The sequence below is a fragment of the Musa acuminata genome, chromosome BXJ1-1, assembly GCF_036884655.1.
Source record: "Musa acuminata AAA Group cultivar baxijiao chromosome BXJ1-1, Cavendish_Baxijiao_AAA, whole genome shotgun sequence".
NCBI classification, from domain to species: domain Eukaryota; kingdom Viridiplantae; phylum Streptophyta; class Magnoliopsida; order Zingiberales; family Musaceae; genus Musa; species Musa acuminata.
In genome coordinates, this window is record NC_088327.1 from 13367993 (window position 1) to 13394878 (window position 26886).

Consider the following 26886-nt stretch of genomic DNA (forward strand, 5'->3'; position numbering starts at 1 on the left):
TGCTATAGTATCTAGTTGAAAAAGCATGATTTTGGAAGGAAATGATAGACTCGATAAAAATAGGATAATATGATGTAACTTTTTGAGTTTAAGGATTATAGTACCAAAAAATATTATATTTAAGAGAATATCTAATGAAGATACAAGACTTAGATCTTGGTGTTAACTTATGTGAAGCCTAGGGGCATAGCTACGGATAACATAAACAATCAAATATTTTAAGTTTTTAAAGGTTTGTGATTTTGTAAAATAGTTTTTCAAATAGTAAATTGTGTTGTAGAATTGAGGTAAGCATATAGTTAACGAGGTAAGCATATAGTTAACGAGGTAAACTATAGTTTAAAGATTGCTAACCAAAAAGTTAGATAAACTATTCTATCAGAGCCTTCTTACTTCAAGCAAGTCTTCCTCTTCTTTATTTTTTCTTTCTTGCTACCCCGTTGATATGTTAGTGATTATTATTCCTCTTCCTCGCCCTCCTTATTGTTGCTTTACAACTCTGGATTTCTGTTTCTCGCTTTCATATTTCTAATATTGCATCGAAAACAAAGATGCAGAAGTCCTCCTTACCAATCTCCTATTACAATATGCTTTATAGCATATCTACTTTATTGATCTCTCTAATGATAGGCCTATTTCTTTGATGATGTTCTATTGCTATGCAGTTTTGCTTGACGGGCATTCACTTTGCTCTTACACCAATGTCTACTACCCAATAGCCGCATCGGCATTCTCATCCCCTTCGTTAATTAGTAAAATCACTAGTGCCTTAGATTTACAGTCGACCTCCTAATGATAGTCCACTACTGTCAACACTTATAACCAAGAGGACTTAAGAGAGGAAGATAAAGATTACCCTCTTCTACACATCTTAGATCAAATCTTCTCTTGTGTATTTTTCAGATCTAATCTTCTCCATCAGATATCCTCTCCTATGCACTTCTTAGATTTGATCTCCTCCAATTGATCATTCAAACCAAATTATTAATTAGCTCTATATTTTTCTTATTAGATCATAGCATCTTCTTAGCATATTTTTTTCCTCTATCTAACATCCCAATTATTATTTTCTCATAAAATATAATTTATCTCAATCTACAGTACTTATATATATCAATGTAGAGACTCTAATCACTGCGATCATCATTTGCTAATCTTCTCCTTGGATATGATCTATTAGACTTCATCGGTGGTTCTCTTAGTTGTCTAATAGAAAAAATCTAAATATTAGGAGAACTCATCCCAATAACAAATTATGATCGTAAATTATAGCTACAATAAGATCATCTTATTCGATCATTCGAACCTTAGTTACTGTCTTCGTAATACTATTAATCTCTTTGTGTACCACTACAGTAGAAGCATGATCCAGCAATTGGATGTTAAGTCTTTTATCTTAATAAAATAAAAAAACAATATTATTATTGATTGAATAATAGACAAAATTTGAATCTCCTCATTGTAGAACAACCTAATCAGTATTATTATTTGTTGTTCATGGACATGCAAATAAACAAGTTACAGCAATATACAAATCTTGAATTACTCTCTGTAGAACAACCTGATCAGTATTATTATTTGTTGTTGTTCATGAACATACAAATAAACAAGTACAGAGATAGAACAGCGACCTCTTTCTTATTCTGATGACAAGCATGCATGAGACGTTGGACTGGGACATTATTATAGGACTCTTTGAAGGATACGGAGAACTACATTTCTGCTGGTTCAGGCGAAGCCCTTCATCTCTTCCAGGAACGCCTGCATGTGCTCCTTCTCGACGCAATGCGTCATCACCCGAGTCCCCTTTTGCGGCGCCGGCGGCGCCACGATGATGCCGATCGCCATGATATCCAAGTACGCGAACGGTATAACGTGGAGGGGCTTGCCCCAGCCGTAGTCTACGTCGAGGAGGCCCAGCCGGGTCCAGTCCGTCACGAAGAGCGAGCTGTACGTGAAGCTGAGCTCGTAGGGGTCGTCTTTGAAGTCCCCGGCGAACCACTTGGCGAACTCGTCCGGCAGCCTCGCCTTGGCGTCCCTGATGATGCTGATGACGTCGATGAGCTCGGCCGAAGCGATCCTGCCGCTTGAGGCGGTGGCAGTCATCGGGTAGATGCAGTTGCCGTAATAGCCACCCTCGGGGGGCAGGACCGGGCGCAACAGGTGGCGGGTGTTGGCGAAGAAGCACACGTGCACATCGACGCCGGGGTCCAGGTTGATGGCGCGCGTTCGGGACTGCCACAGGTTGGAGATGGCGACGTCGAAGGTGGAGCAGCGCTTGCCAGTGAGCTCCAAGTGCCGGGCCTTGACGTGATTTATATGGTCAGCGGACAGGTCGACGGTGGCGTCGAGCAGCTTGAAGGAGGGGAACACGGGCGGGCCACCGGTAGGCAGCTTAGGTGGGTTGGGTATGACCTCCCGGGACCATGCAGGCTCCACGGTGGGATTCGGCAGGCCGCGGGCAATCTCGGCGACGGCGTTGAAGAACTGGGCGATCCCGAGGCCGTCGCCGATGGCGTGGACGAAGATGAGGCCGACCACGAATCCGCCGCCCGCGAACTCTGTCACCTGAGAGAGCAGTGGAGTGCAGTCTTGTTGTAGTAAGAGGTCGATCAGATGACCGTACCCATTCATTCTCACTCACTGATCAGCAAACCTAACACGCCACCTGCATCATGAGAGGGAGGTCGAGGGTGTTCATTTCCGGGCTGGGCTTGGGCAGGAGTGCGTCCTCAGGGATCATGAGTGGGGATTCGAGGTACTTCACGTCCTCCAAGCTGCAGTCCATCTTGGCCTCGACGAACCAAGCGCCCTCGCCAGTGCAAGCGACACGAACCTCGCCGCTGCCGTCGGGATCGTCCACGAACCTCCCCGCGAAGGGGTAGTACTTCACCAGCGCCTTCGACAGTGCTTCCCTGATGACCCTGGCCGGCTCCCGGCCGTGCCTGAACACGTGGAGCAACCGCACCGTATACTTGAGGACGGGCCTACGGTCGATGACGGAGAGGCCGAGCGAGCCCCTCGGCGTCGCCTCGCATGGAGCGACGAAGGACCGGCTTGTTCTGGTCACAGCGAAGCTCATAGCTGCAGCTATGGACAGAGGACTCTTGTCGATGTGCCGTATGAGTAGTTGCAGCACATGTGAGGTCCATATATAGTGGTTTGGTGCATGCAAGTTGATGGCTGCCTTTGCTCTGTCTTCCATGGGTTTCGTTATCAGTGGTAGGCATTGAGGTTGGTCTTCTCATCAGACGCTTATCTGTGTGAGATCCCAGTGACTTGTTCTAACTTCCAATTAAGCATATTTATGTTGCACATTGAATTACGTTTGCAGAGGATCAACCTTGATGCTTTCTAGTGAAGAAGAAAGCTATGCGTCCGCCACTCCCTCTTTTAATGCTCAGGCATGTTCTTTCTCCAACCTCATTATCTTCTTTCCCTTGGACCCAAATTGAAATGATCCAATGCATCGGATGAAGACTCGTGATGTTCTGTCACAAGTGAAAGACTTGGCTTATCAGATTGGCAAGGTCAAAGTCTGCCAGCCGCGGAGGTCATGTGAGAAGAATGAGATGACAATGAAGTTGTGTTCGAATTCTACTGTATTTGTGGTCACAATCACAAAATGAATCTCGGACTAGATTTAGTAGTTCTAAGAGTAGAATAGATTCCTAACCATCAAGCGTCATGTAATTTAGTGCTTGAAGAGAACAAAATCTTTGTTGAACTCACAATTTGCTGTCAAAAGTACTAACCAGTAAATGAATCTTAGCCCTTATGGGACGTAAAATATATCTCTTCTCACCATCTCCATAGTGTATGAGACAAATGTATACATTTTGATTAGGGTTGTATTCTATAATTACGATTCTACCATATATGTCTTTTCCATTCTGTCGAAAATCGATTTTACAGTATAGACGCTTATGACCTCCCCTTCTATGTCATGCGGTAATGATTCCTCTGGCACTACGACTTTTACTATAACGATGCTGTCCGTAGATCAAATTATTTCGTGGATTGGATTTCACTTGACTGTTTACAGCATGAAAGCCCAAGTGGCATTGCTTGGATGCATTATAAACAATGAAACATAATGTATACGCACAAGTTTGGAGTGGAATATTTGTTTAATGATAAGATCATTCATGATCAAGCTAGATAATACACAGGCAAAAATTAAAAAGAACAGGTCATGATTGAATTGAGCTTGAGATATGTTATCATGTTCTTGATGCCTGTTAGCGTTCCATCTTGCAGCTCTGAAAGTAACTTCAGTGCATTCGTTGATACTGAGAACACAAGTACTTTTTGTGGTCAACGTCTTTTCTCAGTAAATTACAGTGATCGTCTTCATCAGCTTCAATACATGGACATAATACCCACCACAAAATCCTGCACATGTTAGGAAAGGCAATAAGGAAGATTATACAAATGTGTGTAAAAATCATATAAATAAGGAGGTGATTGAGTTATGGAAATACTGTTATCCTTTTGATACAAACGGCATTAAAAGGAGACACGGCAAAATGATTAAGACAACAAGGGATAGAAGGAAGTGTAGATGGGATCAAGTCTCATCATCTTTTCTCTCTATCTGATGGAACAAAAGTACTTCATGTTCATGATCATAACTGGTGAATTTGTTTGTATCACTCACAAGACCATCCTCAGAGAGAATACTGCCATCGTCATTCATCCGTCCTTTTCTTTCATACAGAGATCATCTCTGCTGCTGATGTTTACATCCTTCTCAAGAATCAATACTTTGATTTGTAAACATGTGAACACTTAGTTCTCATAACAAAATAACATATGGAGACAAAGAAAGAGCTTGTGGATGAAGAAATTTGTTGGCATATGATGAACCGAAAGACATGATTTCTTTCTTCTTCTTTTCTTGTTGATATTGCAAGTTTTGGTTAATAATACACTGAGATACCTAATTGTCTCATATTATACTGCAAAGAGAGCTATTTATCTAAGATCAGTGTCATGTACCTGTGAAAGACTTGATGAGAAAAGCAAAAAAACAACTCTATTTTTCTAAGATGATGGTCAAGTATGCTATTTATTGCATGTAGTTGTGTGCCAACCGCAGCAATGAAAACAAAAACCTGATACCAATGCTCAATAGTGAGATGATAATGTTGTGTTCATGCATGACCTACACAATCTTTGTACTTAGCATTCATATCAAAATTTTCCAGAGGCATCATATGCTTCTTTGTACTCAAATTCAATTTCCCCACGAATATCGCTAAGTTCCTTTCCATTGGCATCACAAGCATCAATTTCTGGCTCTCGGTTGATTGTCTCAAACATCTTAGATGCAGCAGCTTGTCCTGCTGCCAATGCTTTCATGCATGGTGCTATTTGGCCTAATGAGCAGGAGAATTGGATCAAGATAATTAAGTTTAAAAATGTTAAGTATAGGCCATGATTATATAAATATGGAAAAGTATTAAAGTTCCTTACATTTGTAATGAGTTCTTGATGTTTGTAAATGCAGCAGAATGAAAAGGTGAATCAAGCAATTGAAGATGCAACCTGAATAAGGTCAGACTTGTCATATTTCTTTACTGCTCGCCTTTCCCCAGTAAAAGATGCAACCTGAATAAGGTCAGACTTGATAAGAGTAACGTTTCCAGGCATAATACTGTTCTTTCATGCTTCCACATCTGTGATAAGAGCAAAACTTACTGTCCTAATTGACCCAACTGTCTGCTCGACGGTCGCTGCAGCTTCTCCATAAGCTGCTTGTCCCAATGATGCCATCCTGGCCACAATAATGGCCATGACTCCTCCAGCAACCACCAAGGGAGGGATGGCGCACAGCAATGACAAGGGTGAGAAGCCACCCTTGGACAAATGCAACTACGAACCCTCCAAAGATACCACGCCTGCTCCAACTGCTAGGTAGACAAATTCCAAGGCTACCTGAGTGTGATTAAATCATCAATCACTTAACAGTTCTAAGGAGGTAGAATTCATGACCGTTTACTCTCTTTTTTGTTCAAAAACACAGAAAAGAAATATCTAGCAAGAAGTGGAAAAAGGTGCAAAGCATTTTGTCAAACGAGAAGTAGGCATCATGGAAGAATCCCAATGATTACTTTTAGTTAATACTGATAAACCATCAAAAGTACTCTTCTGAACTTCCAATATGGTCACAATTCTCAAGTTCATGATTGAAGAACCAATATTAACTTAAGCTCAGAGTATGATGATGAAGAACTTACCGTGGAAACTCTACGAAGCACATCGTGTGTGTCCGATGCTCCTCCAAAGGACTGGATCAAATCCCCGAACAGAACGGTCATGAGTGGTAGAGCAAGCCCGTTCCCCAGCGCACCAAGTGATCCCACGACCATCAGAATCACATCCGTGGAGTCTGCAAACGAGAACAGACGGTAGAATGGGACAGGAAATTTGGTCTCATCTTGATTCTTGTTCTTCCCACGGGCTTCCAACTCCCGCTTATCAGAAGAACTCGCAACTGGCTCATGTGACGCAGAGTTGCTCGAGGATGCACTCATCTCTTATTCCACGGGACAAGACAGTGAACAGTCTCTTAAAATGAAATCAAACAATAGTGCAGTTCAAAGGGAAAGGTGATGATGTACAAGACTTGATAGATTTCGCAAGAAAAAACACGCTTTGGCTCAGCAGAGACTCAAAAGGTGGCGGCGTGATGAACACCGAGGCAAATCAAATCCAGACAAAGAGTGATGCAGGGAGAACAACCATCTGTATGTAAAGATGTCACACACAGGCAATAAGATACTGAACAAACCTAAGCAGGAAACCCATGACTGCTTTACAGCAAAAGCTAGAATACGTGAATCTCATCACAGTACGAAGCAGAAAGGTCAGAGCAATCTTGTCAGGCCAAGCTGCTTATGTTATTTGCCTTTGGAATCCAAGCTTGATATCCAAACACAGTCGAATCTTTTCAACTCGTGGTCGACAGGATTCACTGCGATCGGACGGAGATTTGCTCGGGTGGATTGTGCTTGGGGATGACCATTAGCAGGTTGGATTGTTTCTTGCCTTCGTAGGTTTCCCACTCCTCGGTTCACGTTGGACGCACGTCTTCCCCACAAAGGCTCATCGGTTCGTTGGTTGGTTGTGCAGCTCACACTGATGACTTGACCAAATCCTCCCACTGATGACTTGACCACTTTATCCTGAGATTGTTTCTAATTTTCTTTATTTTATTGTTTGTTTATTGCCCACTAATTTTTCATTCTAAAAAAAATTATAAATGTCTTGACAAATTGAAGCAAAGAGAAATTTATGATGATAAAATAGGATTACATTTATTTTTATTGTTATGCTTTGGTTTAAATACTTGTATGTTCTTATCTTATTAACATTTATATATCAGTAAAAAATGGTGAGAGGATAGGCATCGTTACAAATATATTCTTTATATATCATTCTCAAATAACATAAGAAACTTTCCCATACATCTATCCACTTGACGCATATCAGCTCAAGCCGTATGCTCTCCACTGCCAAGCTCTTCCAAGAAACAAGCAGTTTGGTCCGGTGGTGTGAGTTGGAGCGCACAAGGCTCACTTTCCATCGCGCAGGTGCTCCCCATTTCATCCTTCTCTAGTGGCCTCACTATGAAATGAAATGTATGCATGCATGAAGTTGCAGAAGAAACCAGCAGTCAAGCGATTAACACAAGGAGGAACAGTTTCTCTTCATGATGAAATCAGGGATCCACATGCTCAGCTTTCATGTCTGTGATCGTAGCAAAAGATATCATTTGGACAGAAATGTTTCTGATGCTCGTCGAGTGTTATCCTAGTGGAAGAAGAACAAAGCATTGTTTTTGGGCCATTCATCGGTTCCACTTTCTAAAGCCACCGGTGCAACATAATTCTTGATGGAGCTCGGTGACTCATCCAACATTAAAGCCGCAGTATGTTGGTTGGTGCCCACATAGGGACTAACTTTTCTCCTTGTTAATATTGGTTGGTGAGAGGATGAAAGATGAAGATGATGGAAATATTAATAATATTTTTTTTTTCTTCTAGTTCTAAAATCATATATATAACCACTAGTAGAATCCAAGCAGTTGGAGAAATAGGAGTTAATGAATGCTATCATTATTCTTCCTCATAAATCCATTCATGATATTTTAAGTCGACATCTTTTTTTGGTTTTTTGATTCGTTTTCGGCTGAGAATAATATTTATTCTCCTTTAATAGTTACGATATGTAGCTGCTCATCCTCATATCGGATGTCATTTTGCCTCCTACATTAATAATATTGTTAGATCAGACTCGATGCTCTATCGAAATTATACGTTTCTAATTCTTTATGTTCATCTCCATACCATCAACTAAATCTGTGACCATCATGCTTTGACTCATTTTTGGATAGGATTTTGGGTTATTCTACACAGGTCAACCACGTAAATGTGGAAGGTTTATGTTGACTTCAAAGGTGGGAAAACGCATGCCGACTCTTTCGAGCTGGTGCGATTTGATCTTTCCGAAGTGGGAACGAAAGAGCACCGCGAGTTTCTTTTGGTCTTCAACGTCAAAACCCTCGCCAAGGCACAACAGCTGTGAGTCATCTTTGCTCCAGTGGCTAAGTGGAGACTTATGTTAGAGGCGTTGGTGATGGAGTCGAAACAGAAAGCCGGAAGATCACGCAAGGAAGTTTTTGGATCAGAGTTCATCCCTTCATCGTCTTTCTAAAGCTTGCATTAATTTGTTTGTCCTTGTGCCTTCGTTACAGCAATAGACAAAGATCGAATCTACACTCTGTAGAACAACCTGATCAGTTTCATCTTTTGTTGTTCATGGACATACAAATAAACAAGTTACAGAGATAGAACAGAGACTTCGCTCTTGTTCTGACGACAAGCATGCATGAAACGCTTGGACTCGGACATTATTATAGGACTCTTTGAAGCATACGAAGAACTACACTTACACTGCTGCTGGTTCAGGCTAAGTCCTTCATCTCTTCCAGGAACGCCTGCATGTGCTCCTTCTCGACGCACTGCGTCATCACCCGTGTCCCCTTTTGCGGCGCCGGCGGTGCCCCGATGATGCCGACCGCCATGATATCCAAGTACGCGAACGGTATAACGTGGAGGGGCTTGCCCCAGCCGTAGTCTACGTCGAGGAAGCCCAGCCGGGTCCAGTCCGACACGAACAGCGAGTCGTACGTGAAGCTGAGCTCGTAGGGGTCGTCTTTGAAGTCCCCGGCGGCCCACTTGGCGAACTCGTCCGGCAGCCTCGCCTTCGCGTCCCTGATGATGCTGATGACGTCGATGAGCTCGGCCGAGGCGACCTTGCCGCTTGAGGCGGTGGCAGTCACCGGGTAGAAGCAGTTGCCGTAGTAGCCACCCTCGGGGGGCAGGACCTTGAGCAACAGGTGGCGGGTGTTGGCGAAGAAGCACACGCGCACGTCGACGCCGGGGTCCAGGTCGATGGCGCGCGTGCGGGACTGCCACAGGTTGGCGATTGCGACGTCGAAGGTGGAGCAGCGCTGGCCAGTGAGCTCCAGGTGCCGGGACTTCACGTGATTGATGTGGTCAGGGGATAGATCGACGGTGGCGTGGAGCAGCTTGAAGGAAGGGAACACGGGCGGGCCACCGGTGGGCAGCTTAGGTGGGTTGGGTATGACCTCCCGGGACCATGCAGGCTCCACGGTGGGATTCGGCAGGCCGCGGGCGATCTCGGCGACGGCGTTGATGAACTGGGCGGCGCCGAGGCCGTCGGCGATGGTGTGGACGGAGATGAGGCCGACCACAAACCCACCGCCCCCGAACTCTGTCACCTGAGAAAGCAGAGGAGTGAAGTCTTGTTGTCGTAAGAGGTCGATCAGATGAGCGTAACCATTCGTTCTCACTCACTGATCAGTAAACCTAACACGCTACCTGCATCATGAGAGGGAGGTCGAGGGGGTTCAGTTCCGGGCTGGGCTTGGGCAGGAGTGCGTCCTCAGGGATAATGAGCGGGAGGTCGAGGTACTTCACGTCCTCCAAGCTGCAGTCCGTCTTGGCCTCGACGAACCAAGCGCCCTGGCCAGTGCAAGCGACACGAACCTCGCCGCCGCCGTCGGGATCTTCCACGAACCGCCCGGCAAAGGGGTAGTACTTCACCAGCGCCTTCGACAGTGCTTCCCCGATGACCCTGGCCGGCTCCCGGCCGTGCCTGAACACGTGGAGCGACCGCACCATATGCCTGAGGCCGGGCACCCGGTCGATGACGGAGAGGCCGAGCGAGCCTCTCGGCGTCGCCTCGCATGGAACGATGAAGGACCGGTTTGTTCTGGTCACAGCGAAGCTCATAGCTGCAGCTATGGACAGAGGACTCTTGTCGATGTGCCGTCTGAGTAGTTGCAGCACATGTGAGGTCCATATATAGTGGTTTGGTGCATGCAAGTTGATGGCCTCCATGATGCTGCCTTCGCTAAAGATTCCATGGGTTTCGTTATCCTTAGTAGGTATACGTAAGCATCGTTAGGACAATTGACTTTGTCAATAATTTGTAGAGCAAGTTCACCAGTCTGTAGGTGAGTTGAAAGCTTGTGTTGTGTTTTGAAGTCCTTGTCAAAGGTGCCTAATCTTCTTCTCCAAAGCTTGTCTGTGCCTCATGATGCATCTCATGTCTGTGTGAGATCCACGTAACTTGTTCTAACTTCCAACTAAGCATTTATGTTGCAAATTGAATTACGTTTGCAAAGGATCAACCTTGATGCTTACTTGTGAAGAACAATGCTCTCTCTGCATTCACCACTCCCTCTTTTAATGCTATATCCTTTCGCCAACCTCAGTATCTTCTGGACCCAAGTTGAAGTGATACCCGAAGACTTAATTGAGTGCTTATCAGATTGAGTTTCGCATTGTGATGTTCTGCCACAAGAAAGAGACTTGGTTTGAGATGAATCTGCCGGGCAAGGTCGAAAATCTTCCAGCTGCAGAGGTCATGTGAGAAGAATGAGATGACAATGAAGCTGTGTCCAAAGTTTACTGTCTTTGTGGTCACAATCACAAAAAGAATCTTGGACTAGATTACGTGGTTCTAAGAGCAGATTAGATTCCTAACCATCAAAATTTCATGTAATTTAGTGTTTGAAGAGAACAAAATCTTTGTTGAACTCACAATTTGCTGTCAAAAGTACTTACCAGTAAATGAATCTCAATGAATGGCATACACAGTGATTGTAATACTGGAATCATAAATGGCTAATCGTAACCCATAAATCATAAAGATGGCCTCAGCAGTAATTGTAGGTAGGTGGACAACTAATTACTTCATGAAATCAGGTAGTCCAAAACATAGGAATCAGATGATTCTTGTTTCTGTAAGCTCAGAGTGAGCAGGTAGGTAATTATTGATCCTCACTTGCTAAAGTTGGGTATGATTAATGAGCGTGGATAAGCTGTGTGCCATACAGACAAATACAAGGCATAAAAGAATCACTCACCTGCTTTCTGTACTGAAACTTCCAAGCACAAAACACTTGGAACAGAGTGGCATTGCTGGGATGCATTATAGACAATGAAACATAATGTATAGGCACAAGTTTGGAGATGAATATTTGTTAGATGATAAGATCATTCATGATCAAGCTAGATAATTAAAAAGAACAGGTGATGATTGCTGGAGATATGTTACCATGTTCTTGACGCTTGTTAGCGTTCCATCTTGCAGCTCTGAAAGTGACTTCAGTGCATTTGTTGATACTTAGAACACAAGTATCAACAACTTCAATACATGGATATAATACCTTAGCAAAGGCAATAAGGAAGATTATACAGATGTGTGTAGAAATCATATAAATAAGGAGGTGATTGAATAATGGAAATACTGCCATCCTTTTGATACAACAGGCAATAAAAGGAGACACGGCAGGATGATTAAGTAAATAAGGGATAGAAGGAAGTGTAAATGGGATCAAGTCTCTATCTGATGGAAAAAAGTAGTTCATGTTCATGATCATAACTGGTGAATTTGTTCGTATCACTCACAAGATCATCCTCAGAGAGAATACTGTCATCATGATTCGTCCTTCCTTTTTCTTTCATACAGAGATCGTCTCTGCTGCTGATGTTTACATCCTTCTCAAGAATCAGTGCAACCTCAACAGTTCAGTTGACTTAATTGTGTTTTCTATATTGGATCAAAACAAGAAGAAAAATCAATACTTTGATTTGTAAACGCGTGAACACTTAGTTCTTAGAACAAAATAGCATATGGAGACAAAGAAAGAGGTTGTGGATGAAGAAATTTGTTGGCATATGATGAACTGAAGGACATGGTTTCATTTTCTTTTGTTCATGCAGTAAGTTTTTGTTAATAATACTCTGAGATACCTAATTGTCTCATATTATACTGCAAAGTGAGATATTTATCTAATATCAGTGTCATGTTCCTGTGAAAGACTTGATGAGAAAACAACAAAAACAACTCTGTTTTATTAAGATCATGACCATGTATGCTATTTATTGCTTGTAGTTGCGTGTCAACTGCTGCAATGAAAACAACAACGTGATACCAATGCTCAATAGTGAGATGATACTGTTGTGTTCATGCGTAACCCACACAATCTTTTTACTTAGCATTCATATCAGAATTTTCCATGTCATGTCTTTTGCAAGCTTCAAGTGGTAATTAGCTTCAATCATTTACTTGTAAGGTTCAGAATGAACATTGCTGTAATGGAGATGAGACATTAAGAATATCCTACGAATTCTATCGAAGAACTTGGCACAAATCATCAGAATTTCTATGTGATAGAAATAATAGAAGATAAGAATAATAATTGAAGAAGCTTTATCGTAGAAATGAAATAGCTTTAACTTGAAAATATTAACATGTTCCCTCTCCTATTTATACAGATTAGGAGGAAGGATTTCCCTCAACAAAATAAACAGAATAAAGAGATTTCCTCATATAGTTGGGGAAATCTTATCTTCTATCAAGTTGGGGAAATCTTATCTTCTATCACTATGGAGCTTCTGCGTGACATGCAATATAAAATAAATTAAGGTGACGTTGTTGCATCTTCATCTCCATTTTATCATGACTTGTTCCTTCGTTAGCTATACTGTTAAGAACAGTATTTATCAAACTGAGCATTCTCCAAAAAAAACTACAAATTGAACACCACATATCTTCAGCTCTTAGTAGAGAGAGAGTTTGTCATAGTCTTAACTTGAGTTTATCTATTTCCAGCTTTTGTGTCGTCTCCCTTCAGCTTATGCAGCTCGCAGTTCACCATATCATCTACTAGTAGTAGTAATGGCATGCACCATTAAACTTACCAGCACTGGATGAATTAATCTACCTATTATACTGTAGAATTTTCTCCTTGTGGACAAGGCTTGACTATGTTGAAACTTTCTTCTAAGTTTGGATGATGCAGCACATCAAAACCTTCTTGTCCTTCAACTGAAACCTTACATGAATTTTTGTTTTGCTTTGTACAATCTTCAGGATAGAAGTTCTTCCCCTAATCAACAAGCATTATAATAACTTGTAAGAGTTTGCACCAGCGAACTAATACATTTACAAAAGGACAAAATTCATATCACAGATCTTGTTCTGGTAGATAAGGCTTGACAAAATTCACCAAAAGGACAAGTTTTTAATGCTCTAAAAGAAACATAGGAAAGAAACTTCTTTGGCATTATAAATACTTTCAATCTACAACAAACCACAATTTTGACTATACTGAAGCTACCTGGAGATCTAGATAATGAAACATATCAAATTTTAAATGCTTGTGCAGAAAAGTCACACCAGTCTCTTTTGCTTTACAGTATCTGCGGAAGAGAAGTGCTTCTCTAATCCAGTAATATGAGAAGTTCATTCAGGATACCCCTATTTGTGCTATTTATTGCTTGTAGTTGCGTGTCAACTACATGAATTAGAGTACCAACCAAACAGTCCTATGGTAGCTAGTAAGATGAATTTTATCTCATGCCTTTTGCATAGTACAACAAAAGTTCCAAGTAGATAGTAGATAATTAAGAGTGTTCTCAGACTATTTTTTCTAGAGATTGGCATAAGTACTGCATCATCTGCTGCATCTGCTTTCTAGCAGAAGTTGGTTCGGTCATTTATCATAACTTCAAGAACAAGACATATAGCTGCATACTGAACTCAAACAAGAGCCACACTACATATCACCAACACTTTTTAGAGTGACAGTTTGATTGAGTTCTCTACCAGATTCGAGTTATAGATTTGTGTAATCTATTCAGTTCGAGTGGCTTGTAAGCCATATTCAAACTTGATGCTGCAGTGTTTCAAACATGAACATGATCAAAAGATAGATTCATCATCTTCTTCTTCATCAACTATTCCGTAGAACTTGGAGTAATCTTTTCCTCTTTGACTGCAGGATCTTGCTATCAGTAATCGAGATGACAAATTACCACTTGAATAAAACTTCTTTGCTTCATCTGCAAGAATGTATAAATCATTCTTTTGTACACTTGAGCAATACAATTTGCATTACCTAAAGCATTTCCAAGGATTAATTATTACACTAGTCCTCCATCATGATCCATGTAAATAAAAAGACAGCAAGGTAAATAAAAGTTGGCATGGTGATTAATTATTTTCCGTAAATTGTTCTTGATTTAAGTAAGGATATTATTTTATACAGTACTCAATGGTGAAAAATATCCATGTAATCAATGACAGAGAGTTAAATAATATATTACGAGCATGTTTTTTTTTTTTACGAAACACAAAAGGTTGATATTTCGACGTAATGCATTTGCATGCTCTAACAATAAAACAAGTAATGCATTTGTAGCCTCATATTTGATCAAAAAAATCATAAGATACTTCACATAGCACTTCAATTATTCATTAGTCAATATGTCATGCACTAAATGTTAGATGTAGATTGGGCAATTGGGCTTGTTCTTATCTTTCCCAAATTGGCAGGATAATCTGAAGGTTTTAGACTGATTGAGATAGAGACCAATGGAAGAAGAACATCCTTAGAGATGTATTAACTGTATCCGAAGTCGTTCTCCATATTTATGTAGGCTTGATAAGATCTCTCATTTTTATTTTAGGGAGGTTAATCGCTGTGCTTATTGGTTGATAGAGCTTTGACAAAATTTACCCAAATACTTCAAATTACCCCGGTTGACTAACAGTTGACCAATGTTGGTCACAGTCAACTTCTCTTCCTCTCTTCTCTAAGGTTGCTGTAACAAGCACAATGGCTGGCCGGCGATGGAGATCGGTGACCGGAGGTCACGTTGGAGAAGATGCAACGTTGGAGATGAGGATAAGGAACTTGGGTCAAATTTGGGCAGGAGATCTCTATCACGTCTTCCTTGCCTCGCTCTTTTTCTCATTGCTTTCTTATCTCTAACATGAACTCTAACTTTTTAAATCCTTCTTCGTTAATAATCTCATTATTAATTTGTATGAATTCTTTTGTTGATTTGTATGCATCATTGTATTTTCCCATCATCAAGAAAAAAAAACTATATATGAAGTCATTATTCCTTTAAGGCATCTTTCAATTGCTTAACCCATTTAACAACTTTCCAGTGAGCCCTTCTTGGGTTTGCCATGTATCGACTCACTATGTTGATAGCATAAGCAAGATTCAATTGCGTGTATATATCATGACATATATTATATTATGCATAAGGAATCTTTTTCATTTTTTTTCTGTTTCTTTCTCATCTTGGGACACAAGAACTCTTACAATCCGAAGTGTTTTGCCTGTGGAGTTCAAACGATATTTAAAGGTAGTAGGCCAAATTATTTCATCACTTTCTTTATGTATGTTTCTTGAGATAGGTACAACTTCTTGGTAAATCTATGCAATGAATCTTCATATCAAGAATTCTTTCTATTGCCTATAAATCATTCATTTTAAACTCCGTCTTCAGTAGATTCTTAAGTTTGTCTATTTCAGACTTATCTTTTGTAGCAACAACCATATCATCAATTTATATTATTAAATATACTATTAAATTACTTGTCTTTTTTAGATATATACAACTATCACAAAGAGATTTATTATATCCAAAACTAAGTATAAACTGATCAAATTATTTATTCTATTATCTTGGAGACAGTTTGAGGTAGTAGAGAGACTTTTTCAACAAACAAACATGATTCTTATTTCCTTTTTCCTTGAAGCCTTTTTGGCTATTTCAATTAGATCTTTTTTTCCAAGTATCCATCAAGAAAAGTTGTCTTCACATCTAGTTACTCTAACTTCAAATCAAATGTTATTACTACGACTAGAAGGACTCGAATATATGTTTAATAATTTTTAAAAAATATCTTTATCATAAATATATATTATCTAGCTATATCTCTTTGCCACCGAGGCTCACCCCCTTCCTTGATCTTAATAATCTCCAATCAGCTTATTGTTAGGTGGAGGCTTCACTAATTCCCAAGTATGATTCTTCAACGGTGAATAAAACTCTTCTATCATTGTCTGATGCTACTTCTTTGAGTCTGGACTACCAAGATCCTCCTTGTATGAAGTTGGCTCTTTTGCACTCTATAATTCCTCAATAATAACAAGTGCATAGGTGATGATATTCGCATACTTTGGGTTTAGATATGGTGTGCAATGTGGTCGATCGAAGGTAATGTAGTAGGGGTGCTCCTCCTTAGTTGGATGTGGTCCCTCCTTTTTTTTTCATCTTCAAAAGATGTAGAGGCAATGACAAGTTCTATGGAGGATGGTTTTAGAATCAAAACTCCTTGTTCAGTTGGTTCTGCATCTTTTGCAACCTATTCATAATCCTTCCGTAGTAACACCTATTCATAAAAAATAATATCCCCATATATTTCAATTTTATGATTCTATGGGCACCATACCTTAAAGCCTTTTACTCCTAAGGGATAACCTAAGAAAATATAACATCTTGACCTAGGTTCAGTTTACCATAGTTCACCCTTACATATACTTTACAACAAAAAATTTAAAGAGGAAGCCTTCTCACTTTAAGCAAGGCTCCCTCTTCCTCACTCTCTCTTTCTTACTAGCCCACTTATCTATTGGTGACTATTATTTCTCTTCCCCACCCTCTCTATTTTATTGCTACTTTATAATTTTTTATTTTTACTTCCTGCTTTCGGATTAGGCATTGCACCGAAGATGAAGACGCGTGAATCGTCTCTACCGATCTCCTAGCACGACCTGCTCTATAGTAGATCTACTCCACTTTATTGATCTAATCAGCCTCCTTTAATGATTGACCTACTACTTCGGTGGTTTTGTATCGCTATTTAACTTGATTTAGCGAGTGTTTCTTCTACTCCTATACCGACACTTATTACCTAACATCTTCACCGCATTCTTGTCGCCTTCTCATCAACCGTCGAACTCACTAGCGCCTTGGATTGTAGTGCCTAAGTCTTACACACATTAAACTACAATTAGCATGTTATTCTCATTTAGTGAAATAATTCATGATGTTTATGCTTCATAAATATGATAAATGACATACTTATATTTTCGGCTTTTAAGATTGAAGTACACACTTTTCAAAAATATCATTCTTAATATTCTATAAAATATTGGTTGAGTATATATAAGCATTAATGTTTACATTAAGTATAGCACAAAAAATCAAAATATACTAACGGACTTGAATATGAGATTAAGTTATGATAATAAGTAAAATTTATAGATGATCAAGGATAAAAAATATCATCTTTGTCAAACCAAATTAAACTCAATTGAATTACTAGAATATTCAAATTATATTAGTAAAAGAAGAAGAAAAAAATTTAATGAGGCATAATATGATTGAACCATAGACCTTAAGGTAACCTCTTAAGCATCTCTACTTTATTTTAACATCATCCTCTTTGCCAGCCTAATAACCCATGACCTTTTCTCTCCTTTAGTCATACGATGAGGGGTTTACTGTTTAATATCTTATGTCAATCATTTTGAAATGTTACATATATGATATGATGCATGCTCACTTGAATAAAACTATCAAGACTAATATTAAATGATTACTCACTATAGATACTAGTACCTCACCCAAGTGATTGTATAGAAAAATGAATACATGCACAAGTGTTAAAAATAATATGTACAAGGGAAATTATATCATTTTATTTAGTAAGTTAATATATTTTAATTTTAAAATTATCTACTTTTTATTGCACTTGTAATGATAATAGTAATATCAATTTTAAATATAGCATTCTAATTTAGTCATACATGTAGGGTATGAATGAAACTAGGAGTAAGGTATTATAATTATGATATCAAAGCCTAAGTCATGAATACAATAGACTATCTATATATGTAGAAGCATGAGATGCACTATGCAACTATCCTATAAGTCTTAATAATTAAGTTACATTAATTTTTTTATTATTATTTGATGCTCTTATACTTGACAACTAGAGCATGAACAACTTGGGATTACTTAGAAAGATATCATAAAAATCAAAGGATACACTAGTAGCTTTAGTAATATTCGAGAGAAAACTCCCGATGGTAGAGAGGCATATATATAGGAATATCATAGAGATATAATAATTAAAAGGCTAATAGAGTTAGTAGAGAGATAATCTCAATAATTATAGTTATTGGCTCGAGGAAAAGAGGTGATGCTAGTAGAAGCTCGAGGACATGATATTATATAATTAGTAAGTGAGAGATTTAAAAAAAATAATCCACCAATTGATACAAATTCACTAATGACTGAAGAGTGGATAAGAAACATTGAGAGGACCTTTGAGTATGCAAGGATTCTATATGAAGATGAAGTTATTTGTATAACTTATATGTCATGAAAAAATATTCGTCATTAGTGGGATGCAAGAAAGGGGACCGTAAATAACTTGGGAAAGATTCAGGGAGATCCTTTACTAAAAGTATTTCAATCCAACCTATCGATCAACCAAAATGATAGAATTTGTTAACATGAAGATCAATCGGTGATGAATTACATTAGAAAGTTTGAGGATTTATAGCTCATATTATTAGTACTTTTGCCTTGAGAGTGAATCAATTTTTTTTGTAATGACTCAGAGCAAAAATTTATTATGATCATAAAATGACGATAAATATCCCAGATATTCCCTATTCTTGATAGCGAAAAAGACTTTGGAGGTAGAGAAGGTCGAGCAAAGAACTTTTTAAGCCCAACAAACACACCACAATCATAATATATCAATGAAAGATGTTATTTTTTAAAACAGAACCCCACAACAAAATTTAGGTAGTAAAATAAAATAACACTCAAATCAAGAACAACAATAGGAGCATCTCAAACTCTTTACATAAGAAAAAATTTGTTAGATGTCCCAGTCTTTTTAGTTGTTTCATGCATAAAGACTCATTTGCCCTGAATGCATAAAACGTCATATGAGATAATGTTTTAAAAATAAAGGACTATATTTTCAATGTAGAAAGCTAGAACATTTAATAAGAAATTGTATAACAATCTCATCAAAATAGTAAAAAGTACTAGGCACAGTCTTTGATGTCCAAGATAGAAGCAAAGGCTAGTCCCTTAATGATCGTAGGTGAGATATTTATTTATGATATTTCCTTATATGTATTAATTGATTCCAACACCACATATTTTTTTTACATTGTCTCTTTGGAGACATCCGATAAAATTGGAACGATACAGAGAAGATTAGCATGGCCCCTGCACAAGGATGACACGCACAAATTGAGAAATGGTCCAAATTTTTAACTTATAAAAAAAAAACATATTTTTTTTACATTACTAACTTGCATGGAGAAACTAGGCAAACCATCTAAAGTATTAGATGCGATGTATTACATAGTTATTCCATTTTGGGATATAATATGTTCATGTTACTGAGTGATTACTCACTATATGTCCTATTTTATAAATAAAGATACTAGTACAGTACCCAAGTAATTGGATTGGGAAGTGAGCATGTGCAAGCCCATACAAATGCAGATATGGACGATGACCTATGAGTATTATTATATATAAATTTTAGACATATTATATATTTATTTTTGTTAAAGGTTATAATTATATACAAATATCATAAATAACATGTATAGAGGAAACTCTACCATTTTATTTAGTAAGTTAGTATGTTTTAATTTTAAAATTATCTATTTTTTGTTGCATGCTTAATGATAGTAATAATGAAAATTTAAAATATGACATCCTACTTTAGTCATGCATGTAGGGTTTAGGTGAAACTAAGAGTAGAGTATTATAAGGATTCACGATCAATCTCTCAGTGATAGTTTATTATCTTTCACTATCCTCTCAACCATGCCTTCAACACTAAAGATCAAGAGAAGAACTCAAGTGAGGAAGAGATCGCCCTCTTTTGCACATCTAAGATCAGATCTGTCCTTATACACTTCTCAGCTCTGATATCCACCAATAGATCATATCTCCACTATTTGTACATCAAAATTAGATCATAAATTATTTTGGATTTCTCTTATTGGATCATAGCATCTTCTCATCATGTCTTCCTCCTCTACATCTAATGCTCTAATTATAGTTTCCTTAGGAAAAAAAAGTTCATCTTAACCTATAGGACTTATATCTTTCAATATAATAACTCTAATTCCCTTTAAGCTCTCCAAAGATAGCAACTATGTATTTTGACGAGCATAATTCTCCAATCTCCTCTTTGGATATAATCTATTAAGCTACATCGATGACTTTCTTAGTTATACACTAGAAAAGATTTAATATATAAAAACTTATGACTACGATAAGATCATCTTATTTTATAAGTCATCTAAGTCTCAATCACTAGCTCCAAAGTACCACTAATCTCTTCGTGTAGTACTATAGCAAAAACATGATTCAAGTTATAAACTTCTCTCGTCAATTGTCTTGCACTCGCATACTAGGCCTTTTATACACTTTGATAAAAACAACATAAGAGAAAAATATTATTGTTGATTATATACAAAATCTAAAAGTTATTATATATGATTTGATTAATATGTCATCTCGTGAGTAATGAAGAAGTCGTTGTTTATGTTCTCAATAACTTAGGAGAGAAATAGAAGAAACTAGTAATAATAATTCAAGCACATAACTTACCAATTTTATTCAAAGAATTGTATAATAGTTAATTGATTATGAAACATATTTGAAATAAAAAAGAAAGGAAGATGAGACCATCTATAGCTCAATTTAATCAAAAATCTAAAAGAAATGACAATCAAAAGAATAAAAATTTTAATAAAGAATTGAACAAGATGACTCTTAAATACATTGGCAATATGCAAAGTTATAATCCTTCGTTACATTGTCAACTCTCCAATCATGGTGGTAACTTCAACCCAAACAACTCAAAAAATAACTTTAACTATAACTATTAGTAGTTCTATTATCTAGAAAATGATAGTTAGTAAAAAATCATCTGTCAACTTTGTGACAAAATTAGACACAACAAAGATTTATCGATCTTAAACCAAGCCTGCTATTACATTTAACTAGCCTGAAGCAAACATCATGACTACTTCAATTGCTCATCCAAGCAATTATATTATTAACTCTAGTACTTCCTATTATATCACATTTGATTTACAAAATTTATTCATCCACACCGGCTATGGAGATAATAAAAATTATCATCATTCATGATGATAATAGAATATTTATAACTCATACTAGTTCCATAATTAGTAATTCATATATAAACACTTTTATACTTAATTATATTTTTTTGACTTCACATTAAAAGGAATCTTATTTCTTTTTCTCAATTATATAAATAAAATAATACTTTTATTAAGTTCTTTTCAAACTCATTTTTATAAAAGAACTGAGCATGAGGGCAACTTTGGTCTAACACTAGAATAAAAATAATCAATATATTGTATTGTCGTCTTAGTTTTTTGTCATCATCCATTCAATAATAATTAATTTATTGTTACTCTCTTTCAACTTTGAAATAAAGTAAAATTATAACTCATTGTGATGCTTACCTTAGTGAAAAAAGTCATAGAGTATCTTTTGGAACATCTTCGCTCTAAACCACTTGAAATCATTTACACTAATATCTAAGGCTGTGCCCTAATCACTTCCTTTAATAATTTTAGATTTTATATTATTTTTATAAATTACTTTACTAAATATACATTATTATATCCTCTCAAATATAAATATAAAATTATCATAATTTTTACTTATTTTAGAAAAGTGGTCAAGAACTTCTTCAAATCCATCATAAAATAGTCTACTCTGATGGAGGAGGTAAATATCAAGCTCTAATAACTTGTCTCTTATCATGTGTCATACAATATCTAAAGTCACCACCGCACATATCTCAACTAGTTAGCTTAATCACTAACACATAATTCAAACTAATCTCACCCTCCTACACTAAGACTATATCACTAACCTTTTAGTCAGTAGTCTTTCAAACTATATTTACTTCATTAACCGTATGCTTATCTCAATCCTACAATATTAGTCATTATTTGAAAAATTATTTCACAAAATCATAATCCTTCAAAAACTTAAAGTACTTAATTATTTATATTATCCCTATCTATGTCCCTATGATTCATACAAATTAATACTAAGATCCAAGTCTTGCATCTTCATTGAATGCTCCCTTGAGCATAACGATTTTTAGTGCTATAATCTTCAAACTCAAAATATCTTTGTATCATATCATATTATTAGTAATGAGTATATTTTTTCCTTCCAAAATCTTACTCCTTTAGTAACGTGAGCCACTATAACAATTATCTATCATTGGGTTCATATGAGTACACCTCAAACCCTATCAAGGACACCTCTCACTACATCAACTAGTAACTAGTAGTTCTCCTTTAGACATGTACTTCTTTATTACTCTTATTTAGCAGCACCTCATCTCCTCTGTAAATTCTCTATCTATCTCTTCATTAACTCACTCTGTAATATTCGATGAAACAACGCCCTCAGCACCACAAATGATATCTTTGTCCTTTCCCGAACCAAGTGGCACTAAAATACATCAATGTGATCAGATACATATCACTAACTCTTCACTAATTTATATACATTCAACATAACTCAATAATACCATTGAGCTTAGATATTATATGATAACACGCTCCAAAAATAATATATTTAAATAACATAAAATTTTTTATTTTCATACTATCAAAAACTTTCCACCTGAGCCTACTAAACCCACAATCATCATCGAAGCCTAAAAATCTCCATATTGACACCAAGCCATGTGTGAAAAATATAATACCCTACTCCATAATGTCATATGAACTCTTATACTATCTCACCTCATATAAAATATTATCGAGTGTAAATGGATATTTTAAATTAAGCGAAGCCCAAAAGAATTCATTGCTAAATACAAAGCATGTTTAGTGACCAAAGGGTTTCACCAAACTTAAGATATTAATTTCATGGAGACCTTCAATTTGGTTATTAAATCGATAATATTTGAACTTATTCTAAGTTTGACTATCACTCAAGGTTGACATATACGATAATAATATATTAGCAATATTTTTTAACATAGGACCTTAGCTAAAGATGTCTCTATGCAACAATCCTCCGGTTTCATCCATCATTAGTATTCAAACCATATTTGTAAACTACAAAAAGCTATTTATGGACTTTGCCAAGCTCTAGTAGCTTGACATATCGAAGTTGACTTATTTTTTATGTCAATCGAGTTCGTTAACTCCAAGTTAGATACACCTTTATTTCTATAATGATAAAATGGATGTACTATATGCTTACTAACCCTGATATTATCTTTATGGACGATAATTTTATATACATTAAGTAATTTTTTAAGTAATTTATGGATTCATTATTCAAGAAGAACCTTAAAATTAAATTATTTTTTTGAGAGCAAAAGTAATGTTCATACTTTTAAACTTTTTTTCTACATCAAAAAAATTACATACAAGATATAAAATTATCATTATATATTTACCTTTTATCATCATCTTCAATCACTTATGCCCTCGTTACAGCAATAGACAGAACAACCTGATCAACATTATTATTTGTTGTAAATGGACATACAAATAAACAAGGACCTCTTTCTTGTTTTGATGACAAGCATGCATGAAACGTTGGACTCGGACTTTATTATTGGACTCTTTAAAGGATACGAAGAACTACACTGCTGCTGGTTCAGGCGAAGCCCTTCATCTCTTCCAGGAACGCCTGCATGTGCTCCTTCTCGACGCAATGCGTCATCACCCGAGTCCCCTTTTGCGGCGCCGGCGGCGCCCCGATGATGCCGATCGCCATGATATCCAAGTACGTGAACGGTATAACGTGGAGGCGCTTGCCCCAGTCGTAGTCTACGTCGAGGAGGCCCAGCCGGGTCCAGTCCGTCACGAAGAGCGAGCTGTACGTGAAGCTGAGCTCGTTGGGGTCGTATTTGAAGCCCCCGGCGGCCCACTTGGCGAACTCGTCCGGCAGCCTCGCCTTGGCGTCCCTGATGATGCTGATGACGTCGATGAGCTCGGCCGAAGCGATCCTGCCGCTTGAGGCGGTGGCAGTAATTGGGTAGATGCAGTTGCCGTAATAGCCACCCTCGGGGGGCAGGACCTGGCGCAACAGGTGGCGGGTGTTGGCGAAGAAGCACACGTGCACGTCGACGCCGGGTCCAGGTTGATGGCGCTCGTTTGGGACTGCCACAGGTTGGAGACAGCGACGTCGAAGGTGGAGCAGCGCTGGCCAGTGAGCTCCAAGTGCGGCCTTGACGTGATTTATATGGTCAGCGGACAGGTCGACGGTGGCGTCGAGCAGCTTGAAGGAGGAGAACACGGGCGGGCCACCGGGAGGCAGCTTAGGTGGGTTGGGTATGACCTCCCGGGACCATGCAGGCTCCACGGTGGGATTCGGCAGGCCGCGGGCGATCTCGGCGACGGCGTTGAGGAACTGTGCCAAACCGATGCCGTCGGCGATGGCGTGGACGAAGATGAGGCCGACCACGAATCCGCGGCCCGCGAACTCTGTCACCTGAGAGAGCAGAGGAGTGCAGTCTTGTTTTGGTAAGTGGTCGATCAGATGAACGTGATGATTCATTCTCACTCACTGATCAACAAACCTAACACGCTACCTGCATCATGAGAGGGACGTCGAGGGGGTTCAGTTCGGGGCTGGGCATGGGCAGGAGCGCGTCCTCAGGGATCACGAGCGGGGGTCCGAGGTACTTCACGTCCTCCAAGCTGCAGTCCGTCTTGGCCTCGACGAACCAAACGCCCTCGCCAGTGCAAGCGACACGAACCTCGCCGCCGCCGTCGGGATCGTCCACGAACCGCCCCGCGAAGGGTTAGTACTTCACCAGCGCCTTCGACAGTGCTTCCCTGATGACCCTGGCCGGCTCCCGGCCGTGCCTGAACACGTGGAGCGACCGCACCACATACCTGAAGACGGGCTCCCGGTCGATAAAGGAGAGGCCGAGCGAGCCCCTCGGCGTCTCCTCGCATGGAGCGACGAAGGACCGGCTTGTTCTGGTCACAGCAAAGCTCATAGTTGCAGCTATGGACAGAGGACCGTGTCAATGTGCCGTATGAGTTTTTGCAGCACATCTGAGGTCCATGTATAGTGGTTTGGTGCAGCGAAGTTGACGACCTCCATGGTGCTGCCTTTGCTCTATCTTCCAAGTGTTTCGTTATCAGTAGTAGTTATAGGTATACATCGTTAGGACAATTAGCTTTGCCAATAACATGTACAACGTGTTCACCAATCTGTGGTGAGATGAAAGCTTGTATTCTGTTTATGACGGTGCTGTTGAAATAGATGAAGGATAAGAGAGGGCAATCGAAGAGTAAGGATGAGATCACGAGTCCTCCATCATGATCCATGTCGTCTTAATCGCCTGTAACACATTGAATTGTATCTCTTTGAACACGAGGATAGTCTCATATTTGATGGAGAAAGTCATAAAATTCTTTGCGAAGCCCTTCAAGTATTCACAGGTAAATATGTCGTGCACTAAACGTTCGCCACAGAATCCTGAATATAATCCAAAATAGTCGACGTAGATTGGGCAACTGGGCTTGTTCTTGGCCTTCCCAAGTTGGCAAGATGGTTTTAAGGTTTTCGATGATTGAGAGAGAGACTGATGCTCTTCAAATTTGTTAGGAGTCCTCGATCAAGAGGAACAACATCCTTAGAGATATGTTAATTGTATTCGAAATCGTTCTCCATATTTATGCAGGCTTCTAAGATCTCTCATTTTTATTTTAGGGAGGCTAATCGTTGTGCTTATTAGTTGATAGATTTTGCAAAACGTAATCAAAAGGACTATCTGAGGAGGTCTGTCTGATTGGTCTCCCGTTTTGATTTCTTTTTTGAGCTCTGATAAACAGAGCATTGGTCGTCATAAACAATTAATTGAATCTAATTTTTCTTTTCGGAAAAAATTAAGATCATTCATTTGAGGGCCATTGATCGGAGGAAGCCCTCAATCTGAGGTGCCATGAAACTTAGGTTTTGTGGCTTACAGCATCACTGAGATCGCAACATGAAGGAGCACGTTTGCTGCATCTCATCTTCATATGGCTGAGATGGCACCGGTAGTCGTACGGTGGAACATATGTCATCAGTGAGCTGAGCTGGTGATCGATCGACCATGCACGGAAAAGAAGGTGATCTGGACTACCAAACATGACAAGAAGGTGGTCTGCCGGTGGCCATGTGTTGGGTCCAGCCCATACGTGGGCTTGGACAAGATGATTTGGATAGTAAATCCAAATCTGATTTATCAAAATAAAATAAAATAAAAAGAGAAGAGACGGTGTGTGTAGGGGCAAAACTACGTGAAGGTGTCACGACCCGGCCAATAACTTCATTTTGGTCTTTCAATCACAGACCAAAATGCTTAAACAAGAGTTTATGTAGTACACTCATCAGGCCCTTATAAGTTAATCATACT

The 26886-nt window shown here is 38.8% G+C and overlaps 2 protein-coding genes, 1 long non-coding RNA gene, 1 other non-coding gene and 1 pseudogene across 5 annotated transcripts; 1 reads left to right on the plus strand and 4 right to left on the minus strand.

Annotated features, from left to right (window-relative positions):
• Positions 1-1552: 1552 nt before the first annotated feature.
• Positions 1553-3220, minus strand: LOC135674852 (acyl transferase 4-like). Its single transcript, XM_065185096.1, has 2 exons — positions 2669-3220; positions 1553-2568 (listed from the first exon to the last, which is right to left on the minus strand). The coding sequence occupies exons 1-2, from the start codon at positions 3203-3205 to the stop codon at positions 1729-1731; spliced, it is 1377 nt and encodes a 458-aa protein (XP_065041168.1). The 5' UTR covers positions 3206-3220; the 3' UTR covers positions 1553-1728.
• Positions 3221-4130: 910 nt separating this feature from the next.
• LOC135587147 (uncharacterized) lies at positions 4131-7042 on the minus strand. Of its 2 annotated transcripts, XR_010475778.1 has the most exons (4): positions 6243-7042; positions 5704-5940; positions 5479-5613; positions 4131-5381 (listed from the first exon to the last, which is right to left on the minus strand). It is a non-coding gene; the product is annotated as an uncharacterized LOC135587147 (long non-coding RNA). The 2 variants fall into 2 exon arrangements; XR_010475775.1 differs by having other exon boundaries at positions 4131-5613.
• A 1748-nt stretch (positions 7043-8790) lies between these two features.
• LOC135674858 (acyl transferase 4-like) lies at positions 8791-10381 on the minus strand. The gene is made up of 2 exons (XM_065185105.1): positions 9912-10381; positions 8791-9811 (listed from the first exon to the last, which is right to left on the minus strand). Exons 1-2 carry the CDS (start codon positions 10323-10325, stop codon positions 8972-8974), a joined length of 1254 nt encoding a protein of 417 aa, XP_065041177.1. The 5' UTR covers positions 10326-10381; the 3' UTR covers positions 8791-8971.
• Positions 10382-19604: 9223 nt separating this feature from the next.
• Positions 19605-19707, plus strand: LOC135592650 (U6 spliceosomal RNA). Its single transcript, XR_010479173.1, has one exon. It is a non-coding gene; the product is annotated as a U6 spliceosomal RNA (small nuclear RNA).
• Positions 19708-24049: 4342 nt separating this feature from the next.
• On the minus strand, positions 24050-25494 carry LOC135587150 (acyl transferase 4-like; annotated as a pseudogene).
• Positions 25495-26886: the final 1392 nt, after the last annotated feature.

Excerpts from the sequence above, each read along its gene's own strand:
- LOC135674852 (XM_065185096.1), bottom strand. The coding sequence starts at position 3,205 with ATGGAAGACAGAGCAAAGGCAGCCATCAACTTGCATGCACCAAACCAC. Across the intron at positions 2,569-2,668 it reads ACCTCCCTCTCATGATGCAG|GTGACAGAGTTCGCGGGCGG; the intron begins GTGGCGTGTTAG and ends CTGCTCTCTCAG.
- LOC135674858 (XM_065185105.1), bottom strand. The coding sequence starts at position 10,325 with ATGAGCTTCGCTGTGACCAGAACAAACCGGTCCTTCATCGTTCCATGC. Across the intron at positions 9,812-9,911 it reads ACCTCCCTCTCATGATGCAG|GTGACAGAGTTCGGGGGCGG; the intron begins GTAGCGTGTTAG and ends CTGCTTTCTCAG.